The sequence below is a fragment of the Oryx dammah genome, unplaced genomic scaffold, assembly GCF_014754425.2.
Source record: "Oryx dammah isolate SB20612 unplaced genomic scaffold, SCBI_Odam_1.1 HiC_scaffold_29, whole genome shotgun sequence".
NCBI classification, from domain to species: domain Eukaryota; kingdom Metazoa; phylum Chordata; class Mammalia; order Artiodactyla; family Bovidae; genus Oryx; species Oryx dammah.
Window position 1 is genome coordinate 28,155,923 of NW_024070213.1, and position 24,304 is coordinate 28,180,226.

Sequence of the window (24,304 nt, forward strand, 5' to 3'; positions counted from 1 at the left end):
TTTGTTTCTTGATTGACGTCTACTAGAATGAAATCCTTTCACATCACCTTCAAAGGAACACCATATATTTGGATCATCAGGTGGGATTTGAAGAATTTTTCTTTCTTATCGTACCTTACGTTTTAATGTTTTAAGTGTAGTACAATTTTCCATCTCCGTGGATATTTCAGACACTTTGGGTTAATAGCGTGACAGTGGCAGGCTGATAAGAAATCCTTTACCAGGGGAATTCAGGAATACCATAATAATCAGGATAGAAAGGACAGTTGTGGTGATGAGGCAGGATACAAATGCCAGGTCTCTGAAAGTTGAGAGCCTGAACTCACTAGATTTCTTTATTCTTACCCCAAGAAAACTTGTACTTACTGGCTTACATCAGCTTGGAGGTGGCCTCATTAAAGAAATAGACACTCAGCTGTGAATGCCTTTTTGGAAGGCTAAGAGGAGACCGGTGTGGTGGGCTCTGTATTCCCAAAAGGGAGGATACGGATGGGTGAAATGTGTGAAGATATTGTGTTATTGTTCACCATTTCCTCCCAGTGTCAGTTTGACCGAGAGTTGCATTCTCTCGGTGGTGGGAGTGAGTGTGGTTGGTTAAGGTGAATGTTGAAAAGTGGAAGTTCATAAACCAGGACTGACACTCCTAAATGTTGGTGTTTATGAAATTCCCTGTTAATATTTAATTTTAATTTGATGAGAATTTTCCAAATGTTCTTAAATAAAAATTTCTTCTAGTGAATATTTTTTTCCATACAAATTAATCTAAAACTTGCTTTAGCTTGTTTTCGAAATGCTTAAATTTGAATATTTCATCAAGTGAAAGAAGTTACTGTGGAAAGGGTTATAAGAAATTATTTACATATTTATATTTGCCCTGTCCTGTTTGAAACAAAATAATAATGCACTGCTTTAAATTAGTTCTATTTAAAGAGGGATTTTGCATTAGGATAACCCTTGAAAAGACCTTCAGTCATATTTCTTTTAATTTTTGAAAGAAATACACTTTTGTTACTATATAACTTATTTTCCCACAAAATATTTTCATCCTAGTTTTGCCCATCAGAATGCTTTAAAAATCAGCATTTCATGAATCCAAATTTCGATCTTCACTCTAGAAACTGGTGCTATTAAATTTAACCACAGTGTACATTATATATGCTATCAGTAATAAGGACGTGTTTGCCAACAAAATAGTAAGATAAATCTTCCCGTAAAATTCCACACTGCCAGAAAGCTTCTAACATACATGGGAAATAACTGTCTTAGAAGCTCCTTTGTATATAAATCTAATGATAGTTCTGAAAAACAGTGGGATTCACAAAATTGAGGGTTAAAAACAGTGATATAAATGTGGATCTGAAGTTATCTAGAATCTCTGGAAATAAACCTAATGATTTTTTAAAATTTCTTTTTGATTTATTAATTTACTACGTACCTCATCAAATCAAATCTGCTATTGCAGACCCACAGAACTTAAGCAACTTTTGGGAAAGGGCAGGTAAATATATGGAAATACACACTTTTGCACAAATGCCTCTCCTCATCCTCTTTCCCAGGTCGAGCTGCTTCTTCCCTTGACTTCAGTGGCCTAGATCTGGCTGAGGCTCTGTTGCCGTCCTTTGCTCTCTTGGCATGCCCTGCCAAGCCTTTCCTGATGTGCCATGCTGACAGTCCTACAGGTGGCTTCTAAAATCTCAGCTTTTTAGACACAAGCCCCTGGTAGTCCGGTGGTTAAGACTTTACCTTCCAATGCAGGGGGTATGGGTTCAATCCCTCGTCAGCAAGCTAAGATCCCACAGGCCTCTTGGCCAAAAAAAAAAAAAAAAAATAGGGTAAACAACAGAAGCAATATTATAACTAATTCAATGAAGACTTTAAAATGGTCCACATCAAAAAATGCAAAGAAGATGGAAAAGGCCAGGAAGTGGGCTCTCCCCTCCACAGTGTGGAGGGAACATGACCCTGCCCACACAGTGGTTTTGGCAGATGGAAATGATTGCAGACTTCTAGCCTCCAGAAATGTAAAAGAATAGTGTGTGTTGTTTTTTAATGAATTAATTAGTTAAAATTAAACTTTCAACTTTGTATCCCATCCTCTCTGTACTCTCAGCATGTCAGCAGAGCTTTTCCAGTGATTCACCTTTTTCTTAAGATTAGATCCTGAAATAGCTGTCTGATTCCACTTTAAAAATTTATATGATAGTGAAAAGAATTGCAGAGTTTGATTGTTGATGACTTGCAATGATTATTTCTGATGGCAAAAATTGGGCCATTTTTTTTTTGTAATAGAAAGTATATATAAAAACATGGTGAGGGCTTTGCCCAGAAACTCAGATGTGCCCAAGTGTGTATATTGTTAAGGGTTCCTAAAGAAAAATCTCTCTTTAAATAAATCTGAAAAATTTATGGTTTCAAATAATTGCATATGATATAAACAAAATATTTATTTTTGAACTGTCCTATATTTTATTTATATCAGTAGTAAGATTATTAAGTTATGTAGAAAGGTTATTAAGTTATATAGAAAGAATTCTTGGTAATTTTAATTTTAATGAAATTTTTCAGCTCAAACATTTCCAGCTTTTAATCTTATTACTGCCAGTAGCCAATTTTAGATGACCAGGTAAATTTTTATAGGCATTATTGGTTGCCTGGGTTTATAAACTAATTCACCAGTTTTATATGATTGTAAATTTGAAAGTAGATTTTAAAACCTTAACGTCAGAGGCTCTGGTCACATTTTACAGACTATATATCATACCAAGAGAATATGTACTAATTGATACTCTTTCAACACTTGTTCTGCTTGCTCAAATAAATCATCAGAATAACCGAAGGCCAATTTTTAACTGATGTAAATTCTCTTAATCCCTATCATTATTCCTGAAAAATAGAACCAAAGTGTAGTCTCTAAAGTGCTTCTAGGTAAATTCATTCCTAATAGTATAACAAATAAAAATACCTTATCTGAAATTCTAAAAATTTACATATTAAACAGTCAACCCCAAACTCTTAACTTCTGGTGCCATATCACCATTATGAAGACAAGTCATTTACTGGAGTGTTTTTTAAAATCTGTGCTAATTATATGGTAGAATTTTCTTCTGCTTTCTGTTTTACTTTCAAGTACACTATCGCAGTTTGCTTATGTTTTTATCGCCCAGTTAGTAGACTGTTCAAAGTCTATATTTATTAAGATGAGCCTAGGTTTATTTGTCATTTTTATGAATTTTTAGATATCAAAGCCCTAATGTATAATCTGTGAACATACAATAATCCCAACTAGATACTTTATGTACCTTCATCCAGGTTCTATTTAGAAAATGAATAAATAAATAATGTATCAGTAACTCATTTTCTTCTCATTTAACTTAGTTATCATTGAACATTAGAGAAACTTTTGGTTACAATTTAAGTGAAACTTGACAGTTTCATCCTAAAATACATCTATAGAATGGATTTGACATTGGCTTTTCCACTGTTTATTTCTCTACCTACCAGAATATGGGGGATGGGGGGGGGGTGAGGAAAGCAATAAGTACATCTTGCAATGACCTCTACTTGCCAGGAAGTTGGAAGTAAATTCGAGACTATCAGCAACTGTAATGATATCTCCTGAAGAGTTCTTTGACAGTGAGGGAAAAGAGACTTTCTTGATATATTTTCCTTTTTTCTCAGAACAGGACAAATTGAGCTTGAATTTTAGAACTATGCCTTTGAACCTTTACTTGATGATTAGGAGTTCCTGATGTTTTCACAGAGCCGGATGTACATCATCTCTTTGAAGCCAGAGTAACAGGTTTCCACTGAAGCTTACTGTATGTAGTCAACCCTCTGCTTGTCAGCTGGAGTGTATGTCTCTGCTTCACCAGGCCTTACAAGGGTATAGGGACTTCATTTTCTTCATCTTGTCTCTTACAAGGATTCCTTCCCTTGTCTAGTTCTTGCCTCCTGTCTCATGGACAAGGACTGGTTGGATTGAGCCAAGGAGTGAAGCTGGGGTTGTAGAAACTAGAGTAGGAGCTGGGGAGAGGGAACTAGGCAAGACCTCTGTGGATGAAGAGGAAGAGCAAGAACTGGTGCTTATTTGCTCAGTCATGGTGGGAGGAATAATAGGATTGGGGAAGTTAGGACATGTTGCCATCCCTTCGTCTGTCTTCTTTCCCTTTGCTTCTTTCTTCCTCACTTGCTGTTCCCTTCTTTTTCTTTTGGTGATTGAAGAGCAGTTATGAGGGAGTTTCTGCCAGTTTTCCATGTAGGCCATGTAACAGAAAATGAAATGCTTCAGAACTGAGATAGGAGGTAGGAGTGGACCAGAAGGATCTAGAGGCTTGGAGCAGTGCTTCACAGACCTTTTGCAAGCACGCTGCCCACTGGTGGGTGACCTTGAGCCTATACCAGCCCTCTTTCCCTGCCTCCTCCCCCAAGCACTCCAGTGGCCAGCCTCCCCATTTCAGAAAACCTGATAGAATAAATGGAGTTTGACTCCTACAGAGGCATGCTTTGCTTGTGTCGGTATTGTAGCAGATGATTTTTCATTTTTTAAACATAAAATGGTAACATCGAATGTGCTTTCACAAATGACCTTTAAAATGATGACATTCCGCCCTTACCCCTCTCCCTTCAAGAGTCACTATAGTTAATTGCATCAGAAATATCTTCATGAAAACCGGAAAGGAAGGGACAGCCACACCTGTGTTGAAGATTGCCTATTCCTAGTGTACTCAAAAGTTCTTCATGAAAAGAAATATGACTCTGCTAGTCATTTTATAACATTCATTTGCCCTTACCCAGCTGGAGCTGTCTCCTCCCCACCTGGAACAGAACTAAATCATTTCTGAATTTAGCATCAAATAGTATATTCTTCAACACCAGATGGCTAAACCTTATCCTCCGATTTTCATGGAAAAGCTGGAAATGTCTCATGAAAAACCAGTTCGCCAAAGTACAGAAAAAGAAAAATACAAGTCATGAATACCTGTGGTGTTCTTGTTGCATGAAAATGTTTAAGGTTTGCAAGGCAAAAGCTCAGTCTTTCTTTTTAAAAAAAAATTATTTGTTTTTGGCTGTGCTGGGTCTTTGCTACTGTGATGGCTTTTCTCCAGTTGCAGTGCGGGCCGGGGGACGGTGGTTACTCTCTGGTAGCAGTGTGGGGGACTTCAGTAGCTGTGGCTCCTTGGCTCTAGAACAGTTTCAGTTGCTGTGGTGCACAGGCTTAGTTGCTTTGTGGCATGTGGGATCTTCCCGGATGGACCAGGGATCAAACCCCGTGTCTCCTGCATTGGCAGGCAGATTCTTTACCACTGAGCCAGCAGGGAATCCCTCAATCCTTCTTTTATTGGGAATTTTCTTTTTTTTTTCTTTTTAAGTATGATCAAATGCTTATGAAGAAGAGTCTTTTATTATACTAACTGTCACGGTCTGGGTGTGGGTTGGAAAAACATTTCCAGACATGAGACAGAATGAGAGGGAAATAAAGTTTATTAGAATGGGAGATGCTGTTAGGACAGTGGGCCAACTCAAGGGAAAACTGACATTGAACAGGGGTCTTTATACCTAGGGTACAAAGAGTGGGCTAGGGGTCTTGTGGGTCATTTACTGATTGGATGAGGCACATATACTGGATGGAGGGAAGAGTAAAGCAAATACCTTCTCCCAGGTAGGAAGGAGACAGGTTATACTGCTCAGGAGGACTTGAAATCCATTAATAGATACAACATGGGGGAGGGAAGGATGATAAGGGTCTGGTTTTTCCATTCCTGCATTCCAAGACCCTCCTTTTTTTTTTTTATCTGCTCTTTCGTCCTTGGGTCACCACACTAACCTCTAAAACATGTGGAAGAGTACATTGAAGTTTCTAAAATGCAAAAGTTTGGTAGTAGCATTCAGATTATATAATGTAGCTCTTTTATAAATACTAATATTTTGTGACGTGTGCACCAAAACTACTAGTGACTTTTGGAAGAAGTCTGACACCCTATTATTAGTTGCTGTGGACATCCCTCATCTGCATGCTTTCTATATCCTTTCAAGAAACCACAAAAACAGGAACTCTGACCACTTCTAAACATATTTATGCCAAGGGAAATGCAAAAAGGAACAGTTAACTGGGTGTATATAATTGGTACTGAAACCATTCAAGGTAAAAAATCTCAGAGTACTTTCTTGCATTTTGTTCTTTGTGTTCATGAAAAACAGCTTCCCTAAAAGGGAAGAAATGCTAACAAGATGACTGAAAAGATTCTTGATGGCTTTCATTGTTGGCCATTCAGCACCTTTATTCCATTGAGCTATTAAGTAAGTTCTCATTTTCTCTAATATTTGAAGGGATCCTAGAGCTTCTATTTTTAGGGGTGATTGAAAGCTCCAGGGGGTAATGTTTCCAGGGGATATAGAAAAAGCATTTGGAAAAAGCAAGCTAAGGAAACTGGAAAATTGAAAATACTTTATTTAGCACATACCGACGCAAATTAATTACGTGGTATAGAATATCAGTATTTTCTTGTGCCTTGCTGTTCAGAGCAGTCCTCTCTCTCACATACCCCATTTCTCTTTTTTTCTCTTCCTCTCTCCCCCTTCCTCTGCATATTTGATCATAGTAGTGGTAGGGAGAGAGAGAGGTCACCGAGGAATATCCTAACCAGGATATGACATCATAATCAGTTCAGTCTCTCAGTCATGTCCGACTCTTTGCAACCCCATGGACTGCAACACGCCAGGCCTCCCTGTCCATCATCAACTCCCAGAGTTTACTCAAATTCATATCCATTCAGTCAGTGATGCCATCCAACCATCTCATCCTCTGTCATTCCCTTCTCCCGCCTTCAGTCTTTCCCAGCCTCAGGGTCTTTTCAAAGGAGTCAGTTCTTTGCATCAGGTAGCCAAAGTATTGGAGTTTCAGCTTCAGCATCAGTCTTTCCAGTGAATATTCAGGACTGATTTCTTTTAGGATGGACTCTTAATGGCAGAATATAAATAAATGGACAGTGTGTAGATTAGAATTTAGAATGTGAAAGTGTATGTGTGTCAAAACGCTGACCTCTCAGCCTATCTGATGCTTCCCCATTATTATCACGGTTCTCCTGTTTCTTACAGTGATGGATCTGTCCCTAGTTGCTGTTTTTACTCATCTCAACCCTAATCTTATGGAAGTGCCCAGTGTCTTGGTGTCCTCTCAGCTGAACATTCATCTACTCAATGTTTTACTAGTTGTCTGTTACTTTTCGTCTCTAGCCCCTGGACTTCTCCTAGAAAGCAGAGCCTGTGATGTTGGCTTCCTTGATGTGGGCTTGTTTGCAGGAAGTTTTACTTCTGAGAAGTAATCCCAAGGTACAGGAGTAAAGAGAGTGAGGCGGGAAGGTGCAAATAGCTTATCAACTGCCAGAAGCAACTCGGGCCTCTTCTGATACTTGTTGACAAACAGATAGAAATCCTGTGGAGTTACCAGCTGACCTAGAGAAGAAGGCAGCATTTGTATTCGCTCCCATCCTTCACTGACCAGAGTTGCCCCTTGAGACCAGCTCTTGAGTACACTGAGGTTATGCATATGTGAGCGCCCGGAGGTTCTCATAACACACAGCAAGGGCTGAAAAAAGAGACATGGAGAGGGGGCACAAAGGATGTCTAAAACACCTCTCTCTGCAGTTCGCATTGTGTAGTTCTAGTTGATCAAAGAAATCTCCATTTGGAAGCTCTGCCTTCGGTACATCTCCTGTGTGTCCAAAACTAAGGCTGTCATCTTGATCCCTCAATTCCCTGACCAAAAAAAAAAACTGAGAGCAGAAATGGTTCAAAACACTGGTCCCCTTTAACCCCGTTGATGTCACAACGTTTGTCAAACGTATCATCCTCAGGGAAGAGCTTGATGGACTTGAGAAGGATCAGGACCTTAGCTTTCGCTCTTTGCTTAGACATAGATCTTGAAGTGATGGAAGTCCCCAAGAGAACAGAGGAAAGTCTTCGCCAGCTGTGGCTGGAGCAGCCTCTCCCAGCCTGGTGGGTGAAAAGGAAGGCAATTAGCAGGCTACCTGAAAGGACCCCCGGAGTTGTATTCTACCGGCTCATATTAAAGCTAAAAATACCTTGAAACTGGAGTTAAAAGTGCTTTAAAAACACTTGACTGAAAACGGTTCTGTATGATTCTGCCGAACTATCCAAACAGATTGTACTTTAACTGATACATAGTATCTGCATGGTATTGAGTACGGATCATAAATGCCACCAAAACATGTTACACCTACTGAGCTCCTCAGTACCATTTAGTCGCCAAATCCCGGCTGTACTTAAACCTGCCACGTTGTCTTTCAGCTAACTCAGGAAACTTCAAGCTCCCGGTTCCCCACAGAATTAAATCTCTTTTTGATGTGTCACTCGGGCCCTCATTTCATCACAAACACCTCCTCCCCCATAAACCCTTTTCTCCAGTGACTCATCGTTTCTCAGATGCGGCGGAAGCACCCCATTCTCTTTACCATGCACCTGTCCAGCACCTGTCCAGCATCTGTCCATCCTAATAGCTTGTATCACTCCACAGCTGTCAAAGTTCTGACACATTCCATGTCCTACCTGCCTCTCATACCCTCCTTGGCAATGTGTGGCCAGTTACTCTTATCCCCATTCAATCAGGTTGAAATGACTTGTCCAAAATCACAAAACTAGGATGAATACCTTGTATTAATGAATTTTCTTTCTTTCTTTTTTAAAATCTGTTTTACTTCCTTCAAAATCAATAGAGTTGTTCTTGTACCTAAAATAGTTCTGTTTCAGGTTGCTGATCTTTGTTACCTGACAAGTATCAGCTTCTGGTTATATAACTGGTTATTTTCCCATCTACCAAGGTAAATTCAGCTTTCACAGTATCTTAAGTTAAGTCGCTCAGTCGTGTCCGACTCTTTGCGACCCTGTAGACTGTAGCCCACCAGGCTCCTCCGTCCGTGGGATTCTCCAGGCAAGAGTACTGGAGTGGGTTGCCATTTCCTTCTCCAGGGGATCCCAACCCAGGGATCAAACCCAGGTCTCCTGCTCAGAGGTTAAAGCATTTGCCTCTAATATGGGAGACCTGGGTTCGATCCCTGGGTTGGGAAGATCTCCTGGAGAAGGAAATGGCAACCCACTCCAGTACTCTTGCCTGGAGAATCCCACGGACAGAGGAGCCTGGTGGGCTACAGTCCAAAGAGTCGGACACAACTGAGCGACTTCACAGTATCTTAATGATGTATAATTAGCTTTATAAAGATAAAAGATCTAATTTTAAAGATTCTTCTCCAAATAATTTGCTATTAGTAAACTTTAGTTTAATCAAACTGTAGTATTTCTATATGTATCTCTATATGTTTTGGAGAAGAGAATGGCAGTTCACTTCAGTATTCTTGCCTGGAAAATACCATGGACTGAGGAGCCTGGCAGGCTACAGGCCATGGGGTCACAAGAGTCAGACACAACTTCTCAAGGACCACCACGACCACCACCACGACCACCACCACCACCAAGACAGGAAAATGAAAACAATAGTTCCCCACTCCTCCTAAAATGCATAATACAGTTCCACGATTTATTTACAAAAGCTAATATTTTATAACCCAATTATTGTGGCTCTTTTTTCTTCTATCTTTTTTTTTTTTTCCCCCAGTAAGTTCATTCAGTAGAGATTTATGGAGCTCAATGTCAGGCAGGATGTTAGAGCTTATAAGGTAGAATTGTAAATGGTTTTCAAAGCTCAGGAAGGAAATAAACTTGAGCATAAATGCCAAAATCTTTTCTGGGATCAACCTAAGGATGTGATTATGTAGTTAAAACATAAGCTGATAAATCTTTGAATTAATGGTAGGAATTCTGTTAGTGCCAACTTTAACTCAATAGGAATGTGATTGCTATTAATAAAGCCCAGATCCTGTATCTAGAGGATATTTTAATTTTGATTTAAAGCTCAAATATATTTTAGAATAGATTTACCCGTTGGCCAAAATAAATACTTTTTTTTTTCCCCCTAACAGAAATGATGTAAGATTTTGACTTTGGGAATGTTTTGTTCCTTCAAAATAGTATCGTTTTGGGACTTCCCTGGTGGTCCAGTGGCTAAGACTCTAGGCTCCCAATTCAGGGCGTCCGGGTTCAATCCCAGGTCAGGGAACTAGATCCCACATGCCGCCCTTGAAGATCCCACATGCTGCAACTAAGACCCAGTGTACCAAGTTAGAGAAAAAAAATGTCATTTTATGGTATCATTTTGCAAAATGCTTTCAAGGAAGAGAAATATATGACCATTTCAAACATCTTTTCCACAATAAAACATTTTTACAAAATGTATTTTGAGTTCTTTTCGTATTTCCAGTTTCCTGTGGATACCAGGAATAAAGATGGTGTCATCAGATAATAGTACATTGCTTAAAGGAACAGTATTTTTTTAAAGTTATTAATCAAGGAAAACAGGCTGGTTCATGTTGATATATGGCAGAAATCAGCACAATATTGTAAAACAATTATCCGCCAATTAAAAAACTTAAAAAAATATTATCCAAGGGAAGAAAAGGAAAACAGATTTAAGACACTGAAGCAAAAATCAGATCTATAAAATGTATCCTATAGATGAAAAAGGATGACACTGTAATTTGTAAATTGTTTGGAAAAGTACAAATTTAGAAAATTCCAAACAATTTACATTTATAATTTATGTAAATTGTAGATTGTTTAGAAAGACATTAGCCTAGACCTTAAAAGTTTCCTTGAAATATACCCCAGATATGTATCGCAAAATGGTGACTTAAAAAATTCAGCAGTTTAACTAAGGTTGTGAGTATAGAGATTGCCCCCCTTTTGTTCTGCTGGATTAGGGGTATTTTCATAATATGCCTCAATAAGTGGATCTTATTCCTGAAGCCAGCACTTAGGGTCAATTTAAAAATGCTCTTTTTTTTCTTTTGGGGGAACGACAGATATGACTCCTGTGTTAGTATCCCAGTTTGCTTTCTCTTTTTCTTTCTTTCTTTTTAAAAAAAAAAAATCTATTTTTCTCCCTTAAAGAAAAAGAGGATATAATATATCATCTAGCTGCATCTTTTAAACCACCATTGAATTTTTTCTGAATATATATAATAATAATACTTTGCCAAAGTTCTACCTTTAGAAACCACATACAGCATGAACCGTCTGTTCTGATTGCTTTAAAATTTCCAAAGTAATAGACCTCCATACTTTGCCCCATTGGTTATAAAGAGACTTATTTACATTCTTCTATTTAAAAAGTCACTTCAGATTTTCCTGCTTCCTGTTAAACAATGAGCAGTTTCTATAGGTAGTCATACCCTTCAATCTCAGGTTCTGGGACTTTCAGCTGTGCCTAGAATGAGAGTGGAAGGCATTTATGTTGTCATTATCTAAATGACCTGTTTATAAAGGCCCCTGCAATCCTCACAGCTTCACCCCCAAGCATGTCAAATTCTTTAGCCTTTTATTTTTGCCACACATCTTAAGAGTTTATTGATCTAGACACAGGAGGACATTCTTGAGAGATGGATTCTTTGGTGATTAGGCTATCAGGGTTTGGGGCTATTGTTAAGACAGAGTCCCAATTTAAAAATTCTTTTCTCTAAAATGCCATTAAAAGCTCAGGAAAAGTCCATTTTCCATTTAAATGGAAAATGACCGCACAGAAATGGGTCTTCTCATTGGTTATCAGTGAAGGACAAAAGCTCTGTAGGGCGGCTAGAAATCATCCAGACTGATTGCCCCCACCCCGCCAAAAAAGGAGAAAGCTGTTAGTGCAGAATTCAAACTCAAGGAGCATCCGTTATTAGACAGAGCTTGAGCAAACGTTTTACCTTCTGAGAATGAGATCCAAATTTAGGGGAAAATTATACTTAACTTTGCCAGTCTAGAATTTCTAGGCTTATACTGTTCAGTATAATAGCCACTAGCCCATATGTAGCTATTTAAATTAGAAAAGTAAAATTCATCTCCTGGATCACACTAGCCACATTTCAAGGGCAGAAGAGCCACTGGTGTGTCATTTTGGACTGTACCAGTAGAGAGCATTTTTATCATTGCAGAAAATTCTGTTGGACAGTGTTATTCTAGATGATTTATTATATAAACTTTTTTTTTTTTAAATAAGCATTTATTGCACCAGGTGCCAGGCTTGTAATTTGCCCGATGTACGTTTTTGTTGTTGTTTCTTTGTTTATTTGTCTATACCAGGTCTTAGTTGCAGCACATAGGATCTTTGATCTTCTATTTTCATTGCAGCATGCAGGATGTTTCAGTTGGTAAAGAACCCACCTGCCAGCACAGGAGACGAAAGAGACACAGGTTTGATCCCTGTGTTGGGAAGATCCCCTGAAGTAGGAAATGGCAACCCACTTCAGTATTCTTGCCTGGAAAATTCCATGGACAGAGGAGCCTGGTAGGGGCTACAGTCCATGGAGTCATGGGGAGTCAGACAACTGAGCTCACGCACTGGCTGGCTGGCTGGCTGTGGGATCTAGTTCCCTGACCAGGGATTGAACCCAGGCCTCTTGCATTGGGCAGGCAGAGTCTTAGCCACTGGACCACCAGAGCAGTCCTATATAAACTTTTTAAAGAGCATTTAAGCCACGACTTAACCACTTCTTATACATAAAGGGGGATTGGGAAATTAATCTTCCCAAGGACAAATTATATGAATGATTGTCCTGTCTTTGCTCACTGCTAGTCTTTCTGCTTCCTGACCCTCCCCCTGAAATTATTCAGGAGCATTTATCTTATGATTTACAGCATACTGATCCTTCTGCAATCCTAGCTGGGCTAGTTTCTGTAGCAATAGATATTTTTAAACAGATATTTGAAATTGCTAGGATAATAGAACAACAGGCAGTTGGAAATTGAATTCTTAGTAATACCCCCAGATCTCAGTGGATTCTGCTGAGCCCACTGATAATAAAGCAATTCAATTGATTTTTTAAGGGAGTAAAGTCTTTTAATGCTGTATTTCATACAAAAACAAGAATATTTTAATCTCCATGCAATATACTTGTATTTAGATCATTAATTTGAAATTTTTCATCTTTTGATAATTGCACAGATATCTTGACCAATGTTTAGTACCAGCTTATCAGGACCTTGAAAAAATTCCTAATTGATGATGGTTGAATTGGTCCTCAGTTACTTAAATTAGTGCTGGGGCGGGATTATGGTTCTCATGCCTGATTTCCTGTCAGAACTACCACTGGATCTGTAGCAAGACAAAAACAAAAGTACAATTCACAAGGACTTCTGCACCCCAGCTGCCAGGTTGCCAGAGCCCCTCTCCCCAACTCTGCATGTTTTTAAAACCCCACCAGTGATTTATTTTCCCCCCTCAGTCAGGTTTGAGAACTGCTAAGATAATGACAAGAACACCAAAGAAAGAGGAGACATCTGGTTTTTTTTGAAACATAAACAGTGTCTTAGTGCTTTCTGCCTTTTTCATGTATGGCACACAGGGAAAAGTGACAGCGGGGAGTTCCCTCGTGGTGCAGTGGCTAAGACTCCGTGCTCCCAACACAGGGGGCCTGGATTCCATCCCTGCTCAGGAACTGGATCCAAGAAAAGAAGAATGACAGGATCTGTACACACCTTGATAGAAACTGGAGGCCATGCTTTGGGGGCATATTAGGCCCTCTAAAGACTAAGGTGGCGTCTCTCTCCACACACCTGGAACCCTTTCCCATCCACAGGTGTCTGTTGGAAAGCTGCTCATGATCCTACCAGCCATGGCATAAGTTGCATAGAATTGTGTTGAGTAGGTAGATTCTTAACCACTGGACCACCAGGGAAGTCCCAGTGATGGGTTTTTAATCAAGATATTTTCAACAGTAACATCAAAGAAGGCTCTGTATTCATACTTGCCCAAAATGCCTCAAACCTGAGAAAGAGACTAAAGTATCAAATTTTCTAGGTAGTTTTTATAAACATTTAGACTGACACATTTCAAGTAAAAATATGTGTTTTTGTTGTAAACAGACATATATTGGCACCACCTGTAAACAGACATATACTGGTATCACCACCTAAATCTATCCCTTTAGATTTTTTTTATTTATTGCTGAAGTGAGTTATGAAAATTGTGTAATGCCCGAATCCTGTGTTCTCATTTTATAATAAACAATGGGCCTTTCATAATGCTTTATAATTTTGCAATTAACTGGAACCCAAACCTGTATTACCTTTCACTTCAAAGAAGGAATTAAAGCAGGAAGCGAAGCATTTAACTGATTTCCAAGTAAATTATTAAGCATCCTCCACATACTAATTAGTCTTTCTCTTGCTCTGATTCCTTAAAACCAAAATACATCAGCTATTAGAAGCAGTTCCTTAATGCTGCCTAGGGTTCTTGTAGTAGTCAAGCCAGAAGAGAATTACTGGATAGTCCTTTTGTTTTTGTCTTTTAAGGAATTTAAGCATGAAATTCCAAGGTCTCATAGAGCATTATAGTTTTGTTTTTAGGTCATCTTGCACTGCTTTAATTTGAAAGCTGTTTTATAAAGTTCACATAGCAAAAACTAAGTAGAGTGTGCTGTTTTAGTGTAAGTTATAGAAATGATCATTTTCTGTGTATTAAAATGTAGGTATTTCATGACACAAACCAACCTATCTGTGAAGCAGACTCACAGACATAGAGAACAGACTTGTGGTTGCTAAGGGGGAGAAGGGTGTCTGGAAGGGATGGATTGGAAGTTTGGGGTTAGCAGCTGCAAACTAGTATATATAGAATGGATAAACAACAAAGTCCTACTGTGTAGCACAGGGAACCATTAATATATACAATATCCTGTGATAAACTATAACAGAAAAGAAAAGAAAAAGAATGTATATATAACCAAATCACATTGCTCCACAGGAGAAACTAACACAACATTGTAAGTCAAGTATATTTCAATAAAATAGAGAGAGATAGAGACGTTGACAGACAGATAGATAGTTTTCAGAGGTGACTTAGTAAAAGAAACCACTAGCCTATCTCTAGGATTATTTGGAGCAAACAAAGATCAAGTGTTTCTAATTCAATGATGTGCAGAGAGTAAAAGTTCAGTCAGATTATTAAAATTGTTTCAGTTCAGTTCAGTTACTCAGTCGTGTCCGACTCTTGCAACCCCATAGACTGCAGCACGCCAGGCTTCCCTGTCCATCACCAGCTCCCAGAGCTTGCTCAAAATCATGTCCATCAAGTCGATGATGCCATCCAGCCATCTCATCCTCTGTTGTCCCCTTCTCCTCCTGCCTTCAATCTTTCCCAGCATCAGAGTCTTTTCCAATAAGATAGTTCTTCCTATCAGGTGGCCAAAGTATTGGAGCTTCAGCTTCAGCATCGGTCCTTCCAGTGAATATTCAGGACTGATTTCCTCTAGGACTGACTGGTTGGATCTCCTTGCAGTCCAAGGGACTCTGAAGAGTCTTCTCCAGCACCACAGTTCAAAAGCATCAAATCTTCAGTGCTCAGCTTTCTTTATGGTCCGATTCACACATCCATACATGACTACTGGAAAAACAGCAGCTTTGACTAGAGGCACCTTTGTCGGCAAAGTAATGTCTGTGCTTTAACATGCTGTCTAGGTTGGTCATAGCTTTTCTTCAAGGAGCAAGCATCTTTTAATTTCATGGCTGCAATCACCATCTGCAGTGATTTTAGAGCCCAAAACAATAAAATCTGCCACTGTTTCCACTGTTTCCCCATCTATCTGCCATGAAGTGATGGGACCCGATGCCATGATCTTTGTTTTTTGAATGTTGAGTTTTAAGCTAGCTTTTTCACTCTCCTCTTTCATCTTCATCAAGAGGCTCTTCAGTTTCTCTTCGCTTTCTGCTGTAAGGGTGATGTCATCTGCATTTCTGAGGTTATTGATATTTCTCCCAGCAATTTTGATTCCAGCTTGTGCTTCCTCCAGCCCAGCATTTTGCATGATGTACTCTGTATATAAGTTAAATAAGCAGGTGACAATATACAGCCTTGACATACTCCTTTGCAAATTTGGAACCAGTCTGTTGTTCCATGTCCGGTTTTAATTGTTCTTCCTGACCTGCATACACATTTCTCAGGAGGCTGGTAAGGTGATCTGGTATTCCCATCTCTTTAAGAATTTTTCACAGTTTGTTGTGATCCACACAAACTCTTTGGCGTAGTCAATAAAGCAAAAGTAAATGTTTTTCTGGAACTCTCTTGCTTTTTTGATGATCCAGCAGATGTTGCAATTTGATCTCTGGTTCCTCTGCCTTTTCTAAACCCAGCTTGAACATCTGGAAGTTCTCAGTTCACATACTGTTGAGGTGTCCCTTGGAGAATCTTGAGCATTACTTTGCTAGTGTGTGAGATGAGTGCAGTTGTGCAGTGGTTTGAGCATTCGTTGGCATTACCTTTCTTTGGGATTGGACTGAAAACTGACCTTTTCCAGTCCTGTGGCCACTGCTGAGTTTTCAAAATTTGCTGGCATATTGAGTGCAGCACTTTCACAGCATCATCTTTTAGGATTTGAAATAGCTCGGCTGGAATTCCATCACCTCAGCTAGCTTTGTTTGTAGTGATGCTTCCTAAGGCCCACTTGATTTCAGACTCCAGAATGTCTGGCTCTAGGTGAGTGATCACACCATCGAGGTTATCTGGGTCTTGAAGATCTTTTTTGTACAGTTCTTCTATGTATTCTTGCCATGTTTTCTTAGTATCTTCTGCTTCTGTTAGGTCTGTACCATTTCCATCCTTTATTGTGCCCATCTTTGCATGAACAGTTCCGTTGGTATCTCTAATTTTCTTGAAGAGATCTCTAGTCTTTCCCATTCTATTGTTTTCCTCTATTTCTTTGCATTGATCATTGAGGAAGGCTTTCTTATCTCTCTTTGCTGTTCTTTAGAACTCTGCATTCAGATGGGTGTATCTTTCCTTTTCTCTTTTGTATTTGGCTTCTCTTCTTTTCTCAGCTATTTGTAATGCCTCCTCAGATAACCGTTTTGCCTTTTTTCATTTCTTTTTCTTGGGGATGGTCTTGATAACTGTGTCCTGTACAGTGCCACGAACCTATGTCTGTAGTTCTTCAGGCACTCTGTCTATCAGATGTAATCACTTGAATCTGTTTGTCACTTCCACTGTATAATTGTAAGGGATTTGATTTAGGTCATATCTGAATGGTCTAGTTGTTTTCCCTACTATCTTCAATTTAAGTCTGAATTTGGAAATAAGGAGTTCATGATCTGAGCCATAGTTCACTCCCGGTCTTGTTTTTGCTGACTGTATAGAGCTTCTCCACCATCAGCTGGAAATAATATAATCAATCTGATTTTGGAATTGACCATCTGGTGATGTCCATGTGTAGAGTTGTCTCTTGTGTATTGGGAGAGAGTGTTTGCTATGACCAATGCATTCTCTTGGCAAAACTCTGTTAGCCTTTGCCCTGCTTCATTTTGTACTCCAAGGTCAAACTTGCCTGCTACTCGTGTTATCTCTTGACTTCCTCCTTTTGCATTCTAGCTGCCTGTGATGAAAAGGACATCTTTTTTGGGTGTTTGTTAGTTCTAGAATGTCTTATAGGTCATCACAGAACCATTCAACTTCAGCTTCTTCAGCATTAGTGGTTGGGGCTTGGACTTGGATTTCTGTGATATGGAATGGTTTGACTTGGAAAGAAACAGAGGTCATTCTGTAATTTTTGAGATTGCACCCAAGTACTGCATTTCAAACTCTTGTTGACTCTGAGGGCTACTCTATTTATTCTAAGGGATTCTTGCCCACAGTAGTAGATATAATGGTTGTTTGATTAAATTCCTCCATTCCAGTCCATTTTAGTTCATTAATTCCTAAAATGTCAATGTTTGCTCTTGCCATCTTCTGTTTGACCACTTCCAATTTACCTTGATTCATGGACCTAACATTCCAGGTTCCTATGCTATATTGTTCTTTATAACATTGGAGTTTACTTCTATCACCAGTCATATCTACAGCTGGGTGTTGTTTTTGCTTTAGCTCCATCTCTTCATTCTTTCTGGAGTTATTTCTCCACCCACAAAATATAGAACAGTTATACCAAAGAAATTCTCTCACTGTTAAGAAAGTCATAGGACCCACAACAGATTTCCCAACCTGGTGATCCAGCAAAGGGACAGAGAATCCCTAGGGAATTTGACTTTGGAGGCCAGTGGGATTTCATTATAGAACTTCCACAGGACTGGGGGAACAGACTCTTGGAGGGCACAAACAAAACCTTGTGCGCACCAGGAACCAGGAGAAAGGAGCCGTGTCCCCACAAGAGACTGAGTCAGACTTGTCAGTGAAATTGCTTAATGGGGACCAAACTCCTGTTGTGGTGAGATCTTGAGTGTTGTGTTTAGCTGCCCTCAGCCGTTGCATGCTGCACACAAGCGGGGTGCCGCCAGGTGCAGCACCACTCCTCTGTGCACTTCATCCCTAGAAGCCCACTGCCCAGGCATCCTAGCAGCCCTTGGTCAGGTGGGTGTGATGCCCAGGGGGATTCTGAAATGGTCCCCCTGCTGCTTCTTTCTGCAGATAGACTTACCCATCTCTCCGACTTGAGTGAGACGAGATCCTCTAAGAGTATGTGAACTGAAGAACATTCACTGTGCTCAGATTACATTTGACTGACTTCAACACTTTGGGAAAGAACATTGTAGTTACTTTTCTGTCCAAAGGAATCTTGAGGCCAGACTGTCACCTTGATATTTTAATGATATTGTCCACATCAGAGATTTTCGAGGTGTATGTTATCATTATCTGGAAGTCAGGATCTCTGTTCTTTTCAAGCTCCTCATGTGATTCTGGGTTCAGAACCACTGGTAGAAGTAAACTTGAACTTTGATTTGTGATGTAGCCTGTAATAAAAAGGAAAAAAAAATAAGATAGTTGTAGGTGTTTACAAATGCATTGTGGGGAAAAAAAAAAACAAATGCATTGTGATAGCTTACTTTTTTTAGTTAATGTTTCTTCAGTCAATTTCTGATATGCATACAGATTCATAAGGCAGAATAAAGGTGGTGAGAACAGTTCTAGATCAGGGCCTTGCTGCACTAAAGGACTTCAGCAACTTTATACATGATATGAACACATGTGCTGAAGTTTTTTCTTAGCTTCTTGTGTCCCCAGGGGGTGTTTGGCAAAAGATACAGTTGTTCCATTAATTTAGTTTATTTGCGATTTATATATTTTTATCATTGACTCTCAAATAACATTGTTTTTTTAATTAGAAAAGCAATATCTATACAATGGAGAAAATTGGGGAAATTCAGAGAAGTATAGAGAAAGAATAAATAATCATTCTTTCCTACAATTCAAAATAATAGCTGCTGATATTTTTCATTTCTTTACTGTACTAAATTGTCACTTTCCAAAGATGCCTTCAAAGTTTAATATTCTAGGATTTGATATATACATTTGAAAATTTTCATAATGAAAAGTAGTCAGCTTCAGAAGTTGTCTCTGTGACACTCTATACTTTGTAACTTTAAATGTTATTTTTTCCCCTGATAGCTCAGTTGGTAAAGAATCTGCCTGCAATGCAGGGAACCCCCTTGGTTGGGAAGATCCGCTCCCACTCCAGTATTCTTGGGCTTCCCTTGTGGCTCAGCTGGTAAAGAATCTGCCTGCAGTGCGGGAGACCTGGGTTTGATCCCTGGGTTGGGAAGATCCCCTGGAGAAGGGAAAGGCCACCCACTCCAGTATTCTGGTCTGGAGCATTCCATGGACTGTAGAGTCCATGGGGTCGAAGAGTCAAACTCGACTGAGGGGCTTTCACTTTCACTTTGTTAGAGAAAGACAAATACCGTATGTTATCACTCATACATGGGACCTGAAAAGTGAAAACAAACAAATGAATGTAACGAAACAGGAACAGACTTACAGATGTGGAGAACAAACTAGTGGTGACCAGGGTGAAGACAGGAGCGGGGAGGGCCAGTTAGAGGTAGGGGATTAAGAGAGAGAAACAATTGTGTATAAAATAAAGAAGCTACATGAATATTTTGTATAGCATAAGGAATATAGCTCATTTTATAGTAACTTTAAATGGGGTATAACCTATAAAAATACTGAATCGCTGTATTGCACACCTGAAAATAATATAGTATTATAAATCGACTACAGTTTTTAAGAAATAGTCATTTTTTAAATGTTATTTTTGCTCTTTGTATTTTTAGTTTTTCTGTTCCTAAGTCAGTGTCTTCTCACAAGATCCCCCCTCTTAGTGACTTAATAGTTAATGATCTTTGATAGGTAAATTAAATGGAGGCAGTTTTTAAGTCGAAAATGTGGCTTCCCTCTATAACATGCATGTTTACCCTCTCGAAGTATTCTGCTAAATAAATCAGGCTGGATTACCCTTCGGCTGAAACGATATTGTCCCTTTTTAAGTACATTTTAAAAAAGTAATTCCTAAAGGTCTAAAGTCTGACTACTAGTCACTGGTCTGTACCTTGTTGAAGCTCGACTTAAAGGTGAAAGACCACCATATTGACAACCCTGGCCATGTGACAAAGGCCTATTTGCAAGACTCCACAGGCAGTTGCATTTTTGACCTTGAGTGTCTTTTATGTTTAGAGACTATCCAACCTGCATTATTTCTTAAACATTCATGCTCTTGACCATCTTTCAAACCCGCAGGCCCTCTACCCACTTCCTCGCAACCCCCAACCCCCTCACCTAATCTAACTCAAGTACTTTTCTGTCTAATTTTCATGGCATGCTCTTGAAAAACAGCAAGTATAGATGAGATTGCTTTGAAAATCAAAATGATATAAGACTGAAAATGAAGAGAGTTAGGCTACCTACATTATATGAAAGAAAGAAAGTGAAAGTCACTCAGTCGTGTCCAACTCTTTGCGACCCCATGGACCCTATATAGTCCATGGAGTTCTCCAGGCCAGAATACTGGAGTGGGTAGCCTTCCTGCTCCAGGGAATCTTCCCAACCCAGGGGTCGAACCCAGGTCTCCCGCATTGCAGGCGGATTCTTTATCAGCTGAGCCAGAAGGGAAGCCCACATTATACGAAGTGTGTATCAGTGCAATCAAATGATGAAGCCAAAACCAAAGGCAGTTACACTTTATTCCAAGATCAACATTTGATTGGGCTTCCCATGTGGCACTAGTGTTTAAGAACCCGCCTGCCAAAGCAGGAGACATAAGAGACGCAGATTCAATGCCTGGGTCAGAAAGATACCCTGGAGGAAGGCATGGCAACTTACTCCAGGATTCTTGCCTGGAGAATCCCATGGACAGAGGGCTCAAAGAGGGCTGCGAAGAGTCAGATCTGACTGAAGCAACTTAGCACACACTCAACTCTTTGGCTAAGATAAAACGACAAGCATTCCTTTAAAACATAAACTTTAAAATATAAAGAGGTCTTAAATTTCTGTATAAAAGTTGTTTTCTACTAAAGAAAACTTTTTATCTATAGTTGCCTACTTATAAGTTACTTCCCAACAGTAAAATTTTATCTTGTACTTCCTATTAACACAGTTCTTTCCTGTGTGCACGAGAGGTCACTTGTAAATGCCTTGGTCCCTTACTGGGTAATAGTGAGGGGAAGAGAGTTTGAATTCAACCAGCGTGTAGATTTGAGTTTTACTGACATACAGACGTTTGAGTTTAACTAATATTAAATATTTAGATTTAAAAACAAATTACTTACCTAGAATAAAACTTTTTAAAAGGAGATTAAACCAGTCACAGAAGGTTTCTCATTTGACAGCTAAAACAGAAATTACTGACTTGAAACATTGGTAACTAGACTGCAAATAAAATTGTCTAGGTGTATAGTTTTCCAGATTTAATTTTTTACTTATGCATTCAGTCTTAAGATTAGTAAACTTTTGCAGATTTTGTTAAGTCAGTGAAGTAGCATTTGTTAACCATGATAGAAACGCTTATTTCCTATAATATGGGGGATGAAAATTATATAAACTAAATGTCACGAATTGCAATTATAAACAGATTTGTCTGCTTACAAATAGTACAAATATGTTGGCCTTTTATTGTCTATACATAATGATAATTGTCTTTTGAATGCTTTAACTTTTGAGTCCAGAGCCTGCTAAAACAAATATTTTTCTAGAGGCAGTAATTAAGTACAATATAGCTGGAAATGTGAAACATGATTTCAGTCTTTTAAAGAGCTGGGAGTCTTCACTTATTTAATTTGAGTTTGCACAGCTTTGAAATCATTCTGCAAATGGTGTTCTACTTTGAGACAATCTGAAGTAGAGTATATATAAGTGTCTATCAAGATTAATAATAAAGTGTGTGATTGTTTAAATGGGAAGGTATTATTTGTTGAGAGCTAAGTTTTTTCTGAATAACCTTATAAAGAACTGAATATCATTTTAAGCCTTTTTACTAAACAGCTATTTAAATTATGCCATTTTTTTTCCTTTTTAAGTTTATAGGTGGGTGCCTTTTAGTTTATCCTTTGAATCTTGATGCTTTATCATCTGTTCTAGTGTATATAAGGATATTCATTAATTGACTCTATTGGTTATGTTTATTAAGTAAAGCCTTTACTGCAGTTAGTAAGCCCTTTATAATTTTGGCAGTATTTTACAGCTTTTAATACTTGTTTGAAATGGCTTATATTAAGTTGATTCTGTACAACCTTGGGATAATATATAAACAACTGCACTCTTAGGAAGATATTAAAGTAGAGGCTATATTTACAGTGTCGTCTTTCAAATCTAGCTATGCTGTAAACTGATGTTTGCTGTATGCTCCTCCTGATTTGAAATAGATGAAAGAAAATGAACCTATTATCACCATGGTTCACACAATGATTGAGAACTCGGCGCTAAGACCGCAACTGTACCAGCAAGTAAGGTCTTGGACAGTGAATGATACTGCTTTATCATCTGCAAAGCCCCTCAGTGACAGTTTTGGTTTCTCCTCAAAGTTACTCATAACATTAGTTTTTTTCTTATTCCATTTTTTGTTTCTGTCTCTTTGGAAAAAAAAATAAAAACAACAACCCAACTCATCCATGCTTTTCAAGACGCTGCAGTTCTTCGCATGGCTTTGCTGAACATTTTGCTGTTGAATATTAAGTGTGCCATTTTCTTGAAGTTTTTGTACAGAGTACTTGATTGAAATGTACTTGGAGGTCTGCAGTACATGTGTAAAATTTTTTTACTAACTTGCCATTAATTTTTGATTAAAGCATTGTAACTGATTTTTAGGGAAAACGTAAAAAGAATTTCTTTTTTCCCTTTCAGGGGCAAGCTCCCCAACCTCTCTCCCCCGCAGTGTTTTAGGAATAGTTTATATTTGCATGGAAGTTATTTAGGGCTTGTTTCTGTACTGTGATATGGTAAAAACTAAAGATGACCATTTCTTACCATACTGGGAGTGACTTCTCCCTGTATTCTTTTCACTCTTCTGTAGTTGTCCTGGTCTTCATATCTTACCCCATTCTCTTCCCTAACTCAAAATATGTGCCATGGCGTTGGCTGGCTTGAACTTAGGACCTCGGTAATCTGCAGATCTGCAAAAGAAGTCATGTTACACATTCCTCTCCAGTATTTTTTTTTTTCTTTTTTGTATTTCATGGTCTAAATGTTCTTAGCTGTGTGTTTTGCAACATCAGCTTAGCTTCTTCCACTTCAACACCCTCAAATTAACTGTGGCCTATGACCTGTCACAATATTTTAAAAATCATACCGAGGAAGAAAATTAACTAACATGAAAAATGAATATACCTTTTAATTGAAATATGTAAAAGCACCTGGTAAAAAGAAGCACCTTGAACTTGCACTGGCTTTAAAGGTCTCCAATTTGCCTCAAGGCGCCTTGAGGTCTGTGTGATGGAACTTGTAACTGGGAGACTGAAGCTGTTGGCGGGAGGGTGACTCTTTATTTCTGAGCCCAGTTTTCAAAACATGTAGAGTATATGATCGAGCATAGTTTTTAATTTGCAACAAGGAGATAAAACTATTAAATATTTAAAGTTAAACAGCTTTACTCTTCAAAAGAAAAAAGAATCTCTATTCTTAAAGTCACGAGATTATAGAACCTTGATACTTCATTCCAAAAAGCCACACTTTTTGAAATGAACCTTAGGACTTGATCTGGAATTGATAACCTTTTCAGCATACAAAGCTGTCAGTTTCTAATTTTATAAAATGCTGACTGACATGAGATCGAAGGCCTTTTATTCTAACAGGTTGTGTTTTTGTTTTTCACATTTTGTATATTTCCAATCAGTAAGAGCTGAGATTTTCTGTTTGGTTTGATTTTTCTTTTTATATTGATCAGTAATCAAGGCTGATGGTGCAGAATTCATTGCTGATTAAAATCATTCAGCTGCACTAGAAGTT

At 38.7% G+C, this 24,304-nt stretch overlaps 1 protein-coding gene across 13 annotated transcripts in view; it reads left to right on the plus strand.

The window, feature by feature from the left end:
- Window positions 1–24,304, plus strand: part of PLEKHA5 (pleckstrin homology domain containing A5) — a 261,915-nt gene that overhangs the window by 193,079 nt on the left and 44,532 nt on the right. For 7 of the 13 annotated variants that reach the window (XM_040235281.1, XM_040235286.1, XM_040235282.1 and 4 more), the window contains 2 exons: window positions 27–80; window positions 22,726–22,806. The exons of the other annotated variants lie outside the window; for them this stretch is intronic. In XM_040235281.1, coding sequence (XP_040091215.1) covers window positions 27–80; window positions 22,726–22,806 — 135 coding nt within the window. The remainder of the gene's footprint in view (window positions 1–26; window positions 81–22,725; window positions 22,807–24,304) is intronic. 13 annotated transcript variants of the gene reach the window in all.